We start from the raw sequence: 15,660 nt of genomic DNA on the forward strand, positions 1-15,660 counted from the left end.
TTTAAAGTGTGGCATACATTTTTATTTAGTGATAAGATGCATACAGTATAAACTATCACATGTTTAACGGATTAGAGAACAGTAAGAAATGCCTTTTTTCCATGCACAGACTGAAATACAATCTAACAGCAATTACTCCTGCACAAGCCCCTTTGAAACTGAGTGTTGCTACATAAGGAGAATGCAGCTGCCCTTAATTCAGTGCTGCTTGTGCTGAAAGATGGTATATAGTATATCCCACCAAAATTGGAGCTTGCTTAGTTCCATGAGGAAACATATAATAGAACCATTTCCATATATAGGAGTAGATTTTACTGCCTTGTGTGTATCACACAGCATTCACAATGATTTACAACAAAAAGGGTCTATATGGCATTTATTCTTGCAGGGAAATATGGTTCCTCTACCATCACCAATTCTCACTGTGTGTGCAGTTTTACCAAGAATGACGGGTTAATGTTTGGGGTATTTAGCACAACTGCTTAACAACATCACACAAAAACACCACGAGGAAACAATGTCCAGTAATCCATCTTTTCTACCAGCTAGGTCCAATGTTGGCATCCATCTATTTGTGGTAGACTAGAATGTCTATTACTATACTTGGACCCTGGTACCTTTGTACATTAATGAATGCAAATATGTAATACAGCACTTCTAATTTCTGTTCTCATACTAATTCCAGATATTTTATCCCTACCTCAAAATTAAGCACACCTTCAGTCACAGGTTCCCAACCTGGGGTTCCCAGATGTCGTTGGCCAACTCCTATCACTCCTAGCCACAACATTTGAGGACCCAAGATTGGGAACCGCTGCCCTAAGTAAAGGACACAATAGGATTCATTTGTCCTTACTATTCAAAGATACTTGACCTTGCTTTAGGTTCATTCCTTCTCACTGAACAAAACCTCTTTCTGTGGAAACTAACCATACATATTTCATCCCAGTCCCATCCCCAAGTCAAACAATCCATCATCAACTTTGTTGTTTTGGCATATATGATGAGTAATCATGGTGGGGGTGGGGAATAAGAGGAAGTCTGGATAAGTCAGTGGCTGACATCCCAATTACTGACATGTGCACATAAATAGCACCTCTGAGCACATAGTGGGACTGCTCTCACAGCTCCATTAGTTCCTTACATGCACATTTGTGTGCAACAGAGCCAGTGGGCACTTCTCCCGGAGCACTCTCCTGTGCACCCAAAACCCTCTGTTGCAGCAGAAACATGTTGCTGAAGTGCCCCAGTGGCTCCATTGTGCAAAAAATGTGCATATAAGGGAACTGCGGGGACACTTTTAAAAAGCAATTTTCAATAACAAAGTAAGAAATGTTCCCCCACAGCAGTGGTGTTAATCTCCTATAAGAAATAAAGAATGGGACCAGAAGAGAGAACACACAGCACAGATTGCTATCTTCCAAAGATGGCTTAGGGAAAGGGGAGAGTGATGTTTAGTGTATAAAACACCGTGGGCCACTGTCTGAACACAATGACACATTTATGAATATCCTTGTAATCATATTAGAATGTGTTGCAGTTCAAGTATCCATAACTTTAAAATGACATATAGTAGCTTAATAAAAATGTAGCAAACACTTTATACAAGAAACCACATGAATGTACTTGTTCTAACAATGCAATTTATATAAACCCTTGGGGATTTTTTTTAAAATTGATTTTCCACCACCAGAAATGTAGACACTTCCAAAAAATTTCAGTCAAGAATATCTTATTAATATTCAACTGACTTAAGCACTCCAGAATCAAAAGTCATAGAAAACAGTAAGCAAAAGATCCCACTGTAAAGCAGTACTTGGCTATGTTTATTATGCAACTCTCTGTTACATTATTTCTCTAGGTCTATGAAGTATTCTTAGTTCCTCTAGAAGACTTCAAACAGCATCTCACATCTTTCTTATTTAGGGACAGACATCAAGCAACTGATAAAAATAGTAATAGTATCCAATACATATTTTGAGATCCACAAACTTGTTAAGCATCAGTGATCACTCAATAAGATGAGCAAATCTGAGCTAGAGACAAAGTATTACCAATGTACGCAATCTTAGCACTGTATGAAACAGGGTCCTTCTATAACAAAAGACTATGTTAAAATAAACTTCTTTAAAACTGTTCAAGCCTGTGAATGCATCTTATTTTTCAAATCCCTTCAAACCACCTTGAAATGCTTTATAATTCAAATGAATGGCTGATGATTTGGGGCTGATTCTCTAATTTCAGAAAATTCCACTTCACAACCAGTTTATCATTGCTTCCAGGCACAGTTGAAATAAAGCGATTTTGAAACATTAGCAACACGTTGAAGTTAGCCTTTTTCTTCTAAGGCTACAGAAATATTAGCCAGATATACATCCTTTTCCAGCAAGTAGTGAAATCTTCAGTGGTAATGGCCAAATTATTGTATGATCTCCAGAACAATGTCTATTTCAAGTCCACAAAATCATTTAGAATCCACTTAAGTGCCTTCTGGTGCTGCTGCAGATTCAGGATGCAAATTCTCTGGAAATTGCAGCTTCTCACAAAGAGTTTCCTTGACAGGTAAATACTGAGCAATCTCATTAGGATCCGTAAACAGGGGCGGAGGAACATGCTTCAAAGCAAAGACAGTAAAAAGAGAATTATGCAGAGCCAAAGCGGGGGGGGGGGGGGGGGATTCTATACGTAAGTTTAAATATAAAACTTAAAACCACATATTTAAATGGCCTATACTGTTTATACGTTTAATTACTATTTTCCCTAGTTTCAGCAATTCCCTCTGTCCCCATAATCAGACCGCTTGAGAAACATGAAAATGTGTCTAAAGTGGGGGGGGGGGGAGTCTGGAACTGAATGGTGCATTATATTGGGGAAATAAAATATATGGGGCATGAGAAAAGGTCTGAATAAACCAGAAAATTCAGAAGGATATCCAACATTCTTAAGAATGTAAAAGGTTCCGTTATAATCATAACAAGTTATTAAACAACTCTAACATTATCCCAAGACAGGGTGGATAAAAATCATTTTTTAAAAAAATCAAAAGGATTTTTAAAATTTAAATCTGATTTTTTTAAAATTTAAACCAAATTTTTTTTATTTAAATCAGATTTTTAAAAATAAAATTCTTTTTGAGGAAAAAATCTATCTAAAGATAGTTTTCTATTTAAGATACATTATAGTCCAAAGGTATTCATCATGAAATAAGGATTAGCATTAGGGGTGTGCACGGAACCGCCAACTGCGGTCTGGCACTGGGGTGGGGGGTAGCTTTAAGAGCGGCGGGAGGGTTTACTTACCCCTCCCGCCGCTTTCCCACTCTGGCGCCGTAATCTTAAGAGTAATTGGGGCGGCAGGATACCTCCCTGCCGCCCCTTCCCCGATGTTGCCAAAAAACCTCCAAGGAGTGCTTTGCGCACGTCACAGAGACGTGAAGTGCGTGCATGATGTCTCTGTGACGTGCGCACGCGCAAAGCACTCCTGGGAGGTTTTTCGGCAACATCGGGGAAGGGGCGGCAGGGAGGTATCCTGCCGCCCCAATTACTCTTAAGATTATGGTGCCAGAGCGGGAAAGCGGCGGGAGGGGTAAGTAAACCCTCCCACCACTCTTAAAGCTACTCCCCACCCCGAACCAAACCACCCAGGTCCAGACTGGTCCGGAGGCTTTTTCAATGGCCTCCGGACTGGTCCGGGCCCATCCCTAATTAGCATGAGGCTGTATATATGCAATGTTTAAATTTTTTGGTAAATGAATTCCATTAATCCATTTACAATGTCATGCTCTTCCAGAGGTTTCTGTAAGATTATTTTGGGCAATTTTTCTATCATCATTATTATATTATTAATAATTTATTTGATTTCTATACCACCCTTCCAAAAATGGCTCAGAGTGGTTTACACAGAGAAACAACAAATAAATAAGATGGCTCCCTATCCCCAAAAGGGCCCACAATCTAAAAATAAGCATAAGACAGATACCAGCAACAGTGACTAGAGGTCCTGTGCTGAGGGTGGATAGGGCCAGTTACTCTCCCCCTGCTAAATAAAGAGAATCAACACGTTAAAAGGTGCCTCTTTGCCAAGTTAGCAGGGTCCTATCTAGAAGAGGGCCAAAAATGAAACCTTGATCTGGTTGTAAATATTAAGATTATAAAGATTATACCAACAAGAATGAGTCTTTATGTAAAAAAATACTAATAATGATTTAAATCTAGTCTTACTGACTAGTGATTTAAATTGTGATTTAAATCAATTTGATTTAAATCAAATCCAGCCTGTCCCAAGACGAAGGAAGTTTTGACATCAGGCATTAGTGTTCACACAAGATTAAGGTGCTCAACTAGGTATCTGATTTTAACTGGGTGTGGATCTGGCCTGTATTTACTGAGCTATCTGGGCAGTGAGACAACTATACCACCAGCTCTGTGAAGTCAGGTGGACTGTTAACCATATTCTATGATTTCCCCACCAAGGGAAATTACAAGAGAAAACCTTTTCCTTGGTAACAAGTCAAGACCAGTGTTCCCTCTAAGGCGTGCGCACGCTCACAAGTTTTTTGAGGTCCACTCAGTTAATTTTAGATCCCGCTCAGATTGAATCAGAAATGCCCCACTTGAATGCATGTGCGCACACATTGCTTTGATACTGCTGCCCAGAACAAAATTCATTCCACACAGATGAAAAAAATTAGAGAGAACACTGGTCAGGACATCATAGGCAAAGCACTTCTCTAGCTGATAGTTACCCTCTTGTATATTTTAGTTGCAGACTGGCCAATATGTGCCTTTCCTTCATTAATCTTAAATGCATTGCTTTACTGCAAAATGGTTACTTAACTGCAAGGTGTTTTTCATTTACTTTCCTTAGAATATTGTTGCTAATCTTTCACTGGCAAAAACTCAGTAGGTGCTGACAAAGGTAGTATTTGCCAGTGCTCCATCACAATGTAATTTGTACCAGAAAGTTTCCAACTCTTGCATAAAGAAAAATAATCATGTTTAAAGTGTTAATACCGTTAAACAAGATATTTTGCTTTCTCTAGAGGTGTATTCCCGCAACATGTAGCATTTGTCAGCCTAGTAAGAAAGAAAACAGCAAAAAATGTAATTGCATATTATGTCAGATTCTATACGCAATTCAGTTTCAATCATGTGATCTTTTAAAGCAATTTCAGTTTATTCTAAATGGTAATCTACAGTGTCAGATGAACTCAGGCCGAAACAAACCCTGGTGGCTGACATCTAGACTAGTGTTGCCCTAGTGCAAGGAGAGAAGTTGAGCACATTTAAGAATTTTGTAGAGGTGTGCAAAGTTGTGGTGCTCCATGACGTTATGCAGCTACTAAGAAGACCTTCTCTGAGACACACAAAAGGTCATGCAATGCATTGCATAAGCTGTTGCACAACATGTCAACAGCTTCCACTAGCACAAGCACTAGTCCTTTCTTTGTACAATGTCACTGCACCATGCCATTACACTAGTGCAACAGCATTATGCTAGTACAACGCTAGTCTGGGTGTAAGCTGTTATTTCTAAGGGAAATGCTGTGACATCATGCAGACTCAAATGGTGAGAAGCTCCTGAAACCTAAAAATCTACTAAATAATGAACCAGTCACGTTCATCTCAACATTATACTTAATGAGGTGTTGTATAATTATACAGGTTGTATGAATCCAAGCCCAATCTTAAATCTGGAAAGACCAATGCAGAAATAATATTTATGTAGTATTTCCACATAGGATTGTTCACCCCCAAATTACATTGCCCACCTCAATAGATATTGTTCCAATGCAGTATGGATGGAGAAGGCATTTCTACTAGTAGTACAGCATGTGATCCATCATTTCACACTGCCTCCTTCACAGCACACATTTTCATCACAGGACTCCTCACAGAACAAAAACCATGTGCAGAGAAATCTTCAGCAATTCTAGAAAGGGCTATCTGCAATCTAGTCAGGCAATTACAAAGAAATCTCTTTGTACCTATTTCAATATTATCATTCAAAAAACATTAAATAAAAACAGCAAATTTATTTTATCGTATTTCTGTACTGCCTGATATAGACATCTCTATATCAGGTGGCTATATATAGCAGCTTACTTCTCAATACCAATGACTATCCCACATGGTAGCACACAGAAAAAGAACCCCCATATTAGGACTTCCTTACCTCATGGTAAAGTCTTGTATCATTCATTCTGATAAGCACACCATCAACTCGCAAGAAAAACCTCAACAGCACAAAGAAGCTTGAAGGCATTGCCCTCTGCCAAAAACAGTAAGAATAAATTTACATTTGCACATGTAAGCAACATTTTGCTCTTAAGTACTTATCTAGCTCAACATCTTATATATCTGCATTAGTCATTAATAGCCACTTGCCTGCAATAACCAAGAAGGCTACAGAAATTGGTTCTTTCATTCTTTGTAGGCATAAATGAACAAAAGAGGTATGTGTGCACACAGACATTGGGGGGGGGGGTAATGCAGGCTAGTAGTCTAGAATACCACCCTAAGCTCCTTAAATAATGGGCAAGATAGAAATGTAACAAACACAATAGTTATCCTGGGCACACTTACTTGGGAATTAGTCACATTGAACTCAGTTGGAATTACTTTTCAGTAAATATATTTAGGATTATGCTGTTATTCTCACCTCCTGTTTATACTATCCTGCAATTTTTATTTGGATTAGCCCCAATGTCTTAAGGAAAGGAAGAGTCAGGATATCAATATCAGCTAGGCCTTTATAGCTGCAATATAATCCCAAACTATTAGTCCTCGGGCTTCCCTTTAAATCAAATCGAGAAAACAAAAAAGAAACAAGCTGACATTTTAAAAGACATCCCTATGGAGTGCATTTCTAAGGAATGCTTCTACAAAATTTGGTGGTGGTGCTGAGGGACTCTTGCGTTGACACTGTGGCCCCTGATCAACAGTGTCCCACATGATTTCATTCTGTCCCCTCTGCTTTTCAACATCTACATGAAACTGCTGGCAGAGGTCATTGGGAATTTGGTGTGGAATGTCATCAGTATGATGATTACATCTCAATAACTTCGCCAGCTGGAGAGGCTGCAAATGTAATAAACTGGTATCTGGTGTCTGTGATGGACTGAATGGGGGTAAACAAGCTGGAATTAAATCCAGACAACAGAGGATCTCCTGGTCGGGAAAGGAACAGATCCAATAACAATATGTCAATCTGTTCTAGTTGAGGTTCTTGTGCTCCCTTGAAAGATTAGGCTCACAGTTTGGGAGTGCTCCTGGCTCCAGGTTTGCTGCTAGATGTTTAGACTGTGGCCTACAGGGAATTCACCCAGCTTCAGCAAGCACACCAAATGCTTCCATTTCTGACTCAGGCTGACCTGTCCACAGTGACCCACGCCCATCAACTCTTGTATAGACTACTGCAACACACTCTAGGTGCTGCCCTTTGAAGACCCTTCACAAAGTACATCTGGTTCAGAATGCAGGTGCAAGAGTTCTGACATGCACTAGGTGCTTAGGTGCTCAGACAACATATCAGATGGTGTCTCTTGGAGACTGTTCTTCAAAATCTGAACTTTCGTATGGTGTCCCTCAGGGCTCCGTATTGTCTCAGATGTTGCTTAACATCTACATGAAACGACTAAAAGAGATCATCAGGAGATTTGGTGCAGGGTGTTATCAGTATGCTGATAACACCCAAATCTATTTCTCCATGTCAACATCATCAGGAGAAGGCATAACCTCCCTAAATGCCTGTTTGGAGGCGGTAATGGGCTGGATGAGGGATAACAAGCTGAGGCCGAATCCAGATCAGACGGAGGTACTTATTGTGCGGGGTCGGAACTTGGGAGATGAGTTTGGTCTGCCAGTTCTGGATGGGGTCACGCTACCCCAGAAGGAATAGGTACACGGTCTGAGGGTGCTTCTGGATCCAAACCTCTCCCTGGTGACCCAGGTTGAAGCGGTGGCCAGAGGTGCTTTTTATCGGCTTTGGCGGATATGCCAGCTGCGTGCATTTCTTGAGATGAACGACCTCAAAACAGTGGTACATATGCTGGTAACCTCCAGGCTGGATTACTGCAATGCACTCTATGTGGGGCTGCCTTTGTATGTAGTCCAGAAACTGCAGTTGGTCCAGAGTGTGGCAGCCAGGTTGGTCTCTGGGTCATCTAGGAGAGACCACATTACTCCTGTGTTGAAAGAACTACACTGGCTGTAGATATGTTTCTGGGCAAAATACAAGGTGCTGGTTATTACCTATAAAGCCCTAAACAACATAGGACCTGGGTATTTAAGAGGATGTCTTCTTCACCCGATGAGCCACATCGCCTGTTAAGATCATCTGGAGAGGTTCACCTGAGGTTGCCACCAACTCGGCTGGCGGCTACTCAGGAATGGGCCTTCTTCCTTGCTGGCCCTGGACTTTGGAATACGCTCCCTGTTGAAATAAGAGCCTCCCCATCTCTGGCAACTTTTAAAAGGCACAGAAGACACATTTATTCACTCAGGCTTTTAATTAGATTCATAGTTTTAAATTATTTTAATGTTAATGATTTTAATGTTTAAATGATTTTAACTGTAAACCACCCAGAGATGCAAGTTTTGGGCAGTATAGAAAGAGATTAGTTAAATAAGTAAGTAAATAAATAAATAATATCAGTACGTTTATAGGCAAGATTGAAGATGCTACCTCATCCCTCTCCCACATCATAATATCTTTCAGAGAGGTCTTCCTATACATCCCTCCATCTCCAAAATGTCAGTGACAATGGGAAAGCTACCCCACTTTGTGGCACACCCTCCCCCGTAAGGCACCTGGCACCCTCTCTGACTATTTTTAAGCACAGTTGAAAACTCTCTTGTTCACAAAGACTTTTGCAAATGCTCCTCAATGCTCTCTGCTTTGGGATTTGATCTTATTGGTAGTCTGCTGAATCTTTATTTCTTGGTGCTTTGTATTTTGTGTGAAGTTTTTAATGCTGCATTATTTTCACTGCATTTACTCAATATCCTTGTTTCTTTTAATGTTTATGTTATTAGCTGCTTTGAATCCCTTGGGGTGGGGAGTGGGATATAAATGTTTCAATAAAACAAACTTGTTTGCCTAAATTCCTTATTTATCTGAAAAAATATTGAAGATTTGGGCACTGCATCTCACCTTCAGTTGAACTCTAAAAACATTTTCTGCTTTAGGAGATAAAACATACAAGAGAGTGAACTCACTATTTTTACACTGAGGCTTGAAACTCCATGATCATGAAGTTCATCTTCAAACAACAGCACTTCTTCAAAAAACATAATCTGTTCCCTGGCTTTTAGCTTCTCTGTATCTATATGTTCTGTTGTGGTGGAAACCTGGAAAAAACATAAGAGGTTAGAAGCTATGTTTTCTTAAACAGCTTCTAAAGAACAATCTTATAACAGATGCACGCTTACAAGATACTCAAAAGAACATAATTCAAGTTGTACCTTTAATTTAAACATATCACCTAATAGTGTTCCTTTGTAATCTGTTGTATAGGTCCAATCATAAGGCTTAACAACATCCTTTGGGTGCTCAGGCTCAGTCCTAAAGGAAAAAGATAAACAACTTCAGAGCAAGCTAAATACAGAAGCTTACAAAGGCCATCTTCTTATAAAGACACAATTTCTTATGGTGCTGATTGTGTAAATACCTTTCAACTCCTAGAGACATTTAAAGATGTCTCTTTATTAAAATCAGTTTTAATAAAATCTAAATGTAAATAAATATTCATAGTAATAGTAACTGTTTAATTCATTCCTAATCAAAAAGGGGCATGTACCTTGCATGCCACCTTGAGCTCTTTGGAAGAAGAAATGTAACTAAATTTAATGTAATGCAGCATGTCATTTTCGGGTTTTTCATGCTCAAAACTGCTCATCAAGGAAACTGTAATACTGTTTTATTTTATTTATTTATTACATTTCTATACCACCCCATCCAAAGGCTCTGGGCAGTGCACAACAAGTAAAAAAACAAAAGGCAAACACCATTTAAAACAATAAAACAATTCAGAATCATTATTCCTAGTTCCCAGTCTCAGAAATACACACACAATATAAGCCAACTGTCTCACAGGGGTCCTGGTAAGGGAGATGGTCTTCTTATGGACCACGGCCACTCCACACACACCCCACCCACTTTCCCTAGCCTGCTGCACAACATAGGAGCCAGGTGGGAGAAGCTGGGAGAAGCTGGGCCCAAACTGGGCCACTATCCTCCCCTATCCAGGTCTCAGTTATACAAGCCAGATTAGCTCCTTAATCCATGATCATGTCATGGATGATTTTGGTCTTATTCTGAACCAATCTGGCATTGCCAAGGAGCATTGCTGGTTTTGTGGGTAGTTGGAACTGCTCCCTGAGAGCTGAGAGGGCAGCCAGAAGTGGAAACAGTGGCTAAATTACTAGTTTCCCCTCCCCTGTAACAGCCAGCTGCTCTGCCAAGACCCATTCTTCTATTTCCCATCACAACAGTAATAGTTCCCCCAAAAGCTGCCGGATGCACAGCCTGCATTAACCTTATATAATATATAATACATCATATATTAGGAACCAGAAGCGGCAAGTAGAAGGCTATTTCATTACACCTAAGATTGCAGTTCCCAGAAATATATTAACCATTAGAAATATAATTTTATTAAAACAAATTTACAACACTAAACAATATTGAGCCAAACACAAACAGCAAAATAATACGACAAACTCCAATTCATCAATCCGTCCACACACTAATATTATCTGGGTTAGGAAAACAACCATAATTTTCCCAATTAGTGTAAAGAATAAAGTCTGGCCAAATTGAATATGACCCAATGATATGGGTTGGCTTTTCTGAGATCGCAATATGCCATAGGTTCTTGTACTAGATGTCTATTGACATGGTTTGATTTTTCCAATGTTTGGCTATAGCTAGCCTGGCAGCAGTTACCATATACACAATTAAATTGTGTTGTGAAATATAACTATAATAACTAATAACTAGCTGACCCCGCACAGAGCATCTGTGCAGTTGTGCACTGAGCCTGTGGCATCCCCCCGCAGCTCGCTCGCTCTCCCCCGCGCAGCTCGCTCTCCCCCCCACTGCAGCTCTCCCCATTGGGTGGGCCAGGGCCAGGCCATCCTGCCGCCGCCTCCCACCTTCTCCTCCCAGCTGGTAGGGCTTTGCCCACCGTTTGCCCACCTCCTTGCTGCCACCATTATTTTTCCCCGCCACCACACCCTCTTCCTGGCAGGCGGGGCTTCGCCCGCCGTTCATCCACCTCTTCTGGCCGGAGGGGCTTCGCCTGCCAGCCCTCCACCTCTGCATCCTGACCACCACCATTATTTATCTCCGCTTCAATGCTGGAACTCTTGCACGCATTAGAGCATCTGCACGTTAGTACCTGATTGCTCCCCTCACCTCAGAGATCTTCCCACCCCACTTAGCTGCACTCCTGCTCCTCCTCTCTCCCGTTGCTTCCATCCCCCTCACCCTTCTTGGTCTCAGCTGCAGTGTTGCTGCCGCCTATTGGCCAAGCTGCAGCCCCCTATCCCCAGAGACCTCCCCACCCTCACCCAGGCCCCGCTCCTCCACCCAGGAGCAGCAGCAGTGGTTGACGGGGCTGTTCCTCTCTGCTGCCACCACCATGGCCACTCGTTCCCCTCAGGCCGCTGACAGACCCAGACCCGTCCCTTGTCTGCCTGCCTCCCTCCGACAATGACCTCGGTAGCCCCAAACAGCAGCAGTGGTTGACTGGGCCCTTCCTTGCTGCTAGTGCTGCCATGGGCTCAGGCCCGTCCCTTGCCCTTCCTTCTGTCTCTCTTCCCCCTCCCTTCTTTTCCTCTTTCTCTCTCCTCCATTCGCTCTTCCCCACTCTTTCTCCCCCCCTCCCTTCATGTTTTTTCTCTCTCTCCCTCCCTCCCTGAGTTAACAGATTTTGTTCATCTTGTTTCCTCATCTAATTCACACAACGGCAGCCACCTTCTCCTGAAGGGGCTCCTTCCTCCCTCACAACCCATCTTTTTGCAGACCCCTGCCTGCTATTCTTTGAGAGAGAGAGAGAGAGAGATCTTCCTCTCCACTACAATCAAGAACATCTTCTGACCAGTAACAGTTGCATTCCAACTGACCTTAACCATCACAGGCTCCTCCTCCTTATCTGCATAGGGAATCCCCACTGCCCAATCACCACAGTGCCACAGGTTCCTCCTCCCTATCTGCATATGGAAGCCCCACTGCCCAAACAGGTGCTTCTGCTTGCAAACACTGTCAGCCAATCTCCTCCTTTCTACCACGTCCCCATGCATGGCCCGTCTTGGAGAATTAATAATATAGATAATTCTATGACACTAATATTGGATTAAAGTCCAGTAAAATTAGTGGGACTAACTTCTGAATAAACAGGCACAGGATGAGAATGTAGCACTCCAAAATAAAACATTGCCAACCAGTGTTCCCTCTAAGGCATGCACATGTGCGTGCTCACAATTTTGTAAATGTCTCCTCAGTTAATTTTAGATCCTGCCCTGGTTGAATCAAGGCAGGCCCATTCTGAATGCACATGCGCACACACACACAGCCTTGACACTGTACAATATCATTTCTTCAAGTTAAATACAAAAGTGAAGGGTTACGTGACCATCAAGATCACACACTATACCAGTTTCTCCTAGTTAGGAGAACATATTTGGTTATTACCTGCTTTCTTGCCATTCCTCAGCACAGGCAACTTTAACCATGCCTTGGGAATTATTTACACATTTTAAAGCATCAGTTGCATTGAACTCTATCCCAAAAAGAGACTCATGCTGAATTCTTAGGACATTATCTCCAAACATCATTTCTGGGACACAAGGCATGTGCAATTCTTCAGCTAACCTGCATGGAAACAAGGAGGTTGCATCAATATGGAACTATTTCTCACATACATCATGAATCTAAAATAAAGTAACCAGATATATATTTTGCTCCAAAGATTATTCTGATATTGTCATTTTTGATACAGTCTATGTTAGCAAGGAGTCAACCCCTGAAATATGCAAAGGGAAGGCCTAACCCCACCAAAACTATCACACTTCATTATGAAACATTTGGGGCTGTTTCATAAATTACTAGTTTGCTATGCAGAAGGCAATTCCCTGTAGGAACGAACATGAAACCAGCATGTAGATTATACCATGAGCATCTAATGTGTACTGGGAAGTCACAGTTGATTCCTAGCACATTCTCACACAATGAAAATGTAATATCATTAACCCACATCATACACTATTTATATGAGAATTTACCGCAAACTTAGTAATAATGCTGTTGCAGATTCCTGCACTGAACACGCCATGCAGGGTCCCACTGCACATGCGCAGCACCCACCAAAATGGCCACAATGCCAGGGAATAGGCCCGGAAAGGGCCGAAGACTGCCTGAACTGGGTGACCTTTGCATAAAGGAAGGCCAGCAGGGGAAGGGGGAATCTCCACAGACCACCACCCCGGCCACCTCAGAGAAGCCTCCAGGGGGGTGAAAAAAAGGTCGACGAGCCCCCCCTCCCAAACCAAACCAGGGGGGTTCCAATGGGGGGGCAAAATCAAACTGGCCCAGTCGAGTTGGAACTTGAACTGAACTGTGCCAGGCAGTTTTGTAAACACCCCTAGTTATCTATACTGATTAGCTTTCCCAGATTTCACACAGGGATCTTTCCCATTCTTTCCCAAGACTGAGATAACAAACCAAAGTCCTTCTCTATGCAAAGAAGATGCTGTACCACTGATGCTCTATAATCAACAGGATTTATAATCAAGAGGATTATAAGTCAACAAAAAGGGCTGTCATATACAGGGGACACCTTAGCTCTGTTCAGACACTACATTGTGCAAGTATACAGATGTCTGCACACTCATACGTGTTTTTATGTGGATGGCTATACAAGTCATTTTAAAAGCGAACTAGGGAACAGGCTCCTCAAATGCATGGTACACATAGGATCTGTACTGCTGAACTTGTGTTCAACACATGTGAGTGGCTGTACCTGTGTACAGACTGTACCTGTGTACACTTGTACGAGTGCTGATTACATGTCCATGTACAGCTCATGCCCATGGATTTCAGCTGCAGTTTTCCCCATAGAACACATCTACTACAGAACTAGGAGCTGTTCACATTCGACAGTGAAACCGAAGGGCTTATCGGAGTCTGACCTGATCCTTTAACCGGAGAAATGGGGGAGGGCTTAAGCACTACGAACAGAGAAGAAGCTCCCACACCTAGTTCCTGGCTCTCTGATGACCCCCTTCTCCCAGCTGGGAAGCCTAACGCAATTTGTGGGGGGACCAACAGAGCTCTCTCGCTGTCCTCAGAGGGGAGCTCCCCCAGCCTCCCTGGCAGACCGCCCGCCCGCGCGCACCTCTCGGCCTCTGCCGACTTCATAATGTGGGTCCGAGCAGCGGTGAGCTTCCACGGCCCAAAAGTGAAGTCGCGCCGGCTGCTCTTGAAGACGGGCATCATGTTGGCGGCAGCAACGACAAAGCAACCATAGAGACAGGAAGTCTCTCCCAGGCCTTACTGGAGGAACAAAGCCCCGAAAAGGCCAGGAAGGAAGCGACACCTCAGCCCCCTCCCCGACTCCCAAACACCAGCGGCAAGTACCACCGGAAAGAACGAGACGCCTCTATTTCCGCTTCCGGGTTTCGGCTGTCAGGTGACAAGAGGAGGCCATACTGAGCATGTGCCAATGCTTTGGAGCATGCTCAGATGCATAGTGTACCACTCGTGGATGGATATGGCAAAGTGATACTACATATGTAGCGCTCGTGGTTCTCTAATAAGGCTTCCGGTTCCCGGTTGTGTTTGGTCCAGTCTTCTTATCTCCGGGGGGGCGCAATTCGGAAGGAATGATAAATGCGAAAACCCAACGTAAATCTGGAAGCGTTAAAAAAAAAAAAGCTCCTTTTCCTTGCAGAGTTTGCAAATACTCATACTCATTTTTCAAAAGTATAAAAGAAGCTAATAAGGATGATACTTTTTTTTTTACTATTACAACAATAATAATTCTTAAGCTTTGTTTGTTAGCCTCCCCATAACAAACTGTTCTCTGGATGGCTCACAACACAGCATTAAAATTAATTAAGATATGAAGTAAAAACACATAACACATTGAATCACAACAGACCAAAAGATGGAGGGGTGGAGTGGAGTGTACAAAATATAATACAAAGCAGTTTAAACACTCTTAAGATCAGTTAAAAATCAGATTTCAGAGGAAATTTTAAAGGCCTGAATGAACAAAAAGGTCTCTCTACCTGGTGTGTCTAAAAGAACAAAGTGATGGAAGTCAAGTGAACCTCATTGGGGAGGCTATTCTATAAATGGGGTTTGACCACAAAAAAAGGCCCTCTCCCTAGTAGCCATCTGTTTAGCAGGGGCACTTGGAGGAGGGCATCTGAAGATCTTAAGGACTGGATTGGAAATATGGGGCAAGGCACTCTCTCAGGTAACCCAGTCTCTAACCACTTAGGGCTTTCTAGTTTAAAGACGGCATTTTGAATTAGTGCTAGAGCTAGTGCAGCTGATGAAGCAGTAGCGTAATATGCTTAAAACGTCCATTCCCATTTAATCTTGCACCCCTATTTTGTACCAGCTGCAGTTTCCAGACCATTTTCAAAGGCA

General features: G+C 42.2%; 1 protein-coding gene across 2 annotated transcripts; it reads right to left on the reverse strand.

The window, feature by feature from the left end:
• TIPRL (TOR signaling pathway regulator) lies at positions 1-14,674 on the reverse strand. Of its 2 annotated transcripts, XR_008319128.1 has the most exons (8): positions 14,399-14,674; positions 12,697-12,876; positions 9,465-9,564; positions 9,219-9,350; positions 6,175-6,270; positions 5,771-5,952; positions 5,013-5,075; positions 2,554-2,614 (listed from the first exon to the last, which is right to left on the reverse strand). XR_008319128.1 is itself a non-coding variant. In XM_053307536.1 (7 exons), the coding sequence occupies exons 1-7, from the start codon at positions 14,497-14,499 to the stop codon at positions 2,480-2,482; spliced, it is 807 nt and encodes a 268-aa protein (XP_053163511.1). In that variant the 5' UTR covers positions 14,500-14,670; the 3' UTR covers positions 1-2,479. The 2 variants fall into 2 exon arrangements, 1 of the variants encoding a protein (XP_053163511.1); XM_053307536.1 differs by lacking the exon at positions 5,771-5,952 and having other exon boundaries at positions 1-2,614; positions 14,399-14,670.
• Positions 14,675-15,660: the final 986 nt, after the last annotated feature.

The sequence above is a fragment of the Hemicordylus capensis genome, chromosome 3 (genome assembly GCF_027244095.1).
Source record: "Hemicordylus capensis ecotype Gifberg chromosome 3, rHemCap1.1.pri, whole genome shotgun sequence".
Taxonomy (NCBI): domain Eukaryota; kingdom Metazoa; phylum Chordata; class Lepidosauria; order Squamata; family Cordylidae; genus Hemicordylus; species Hemicordylus capensis.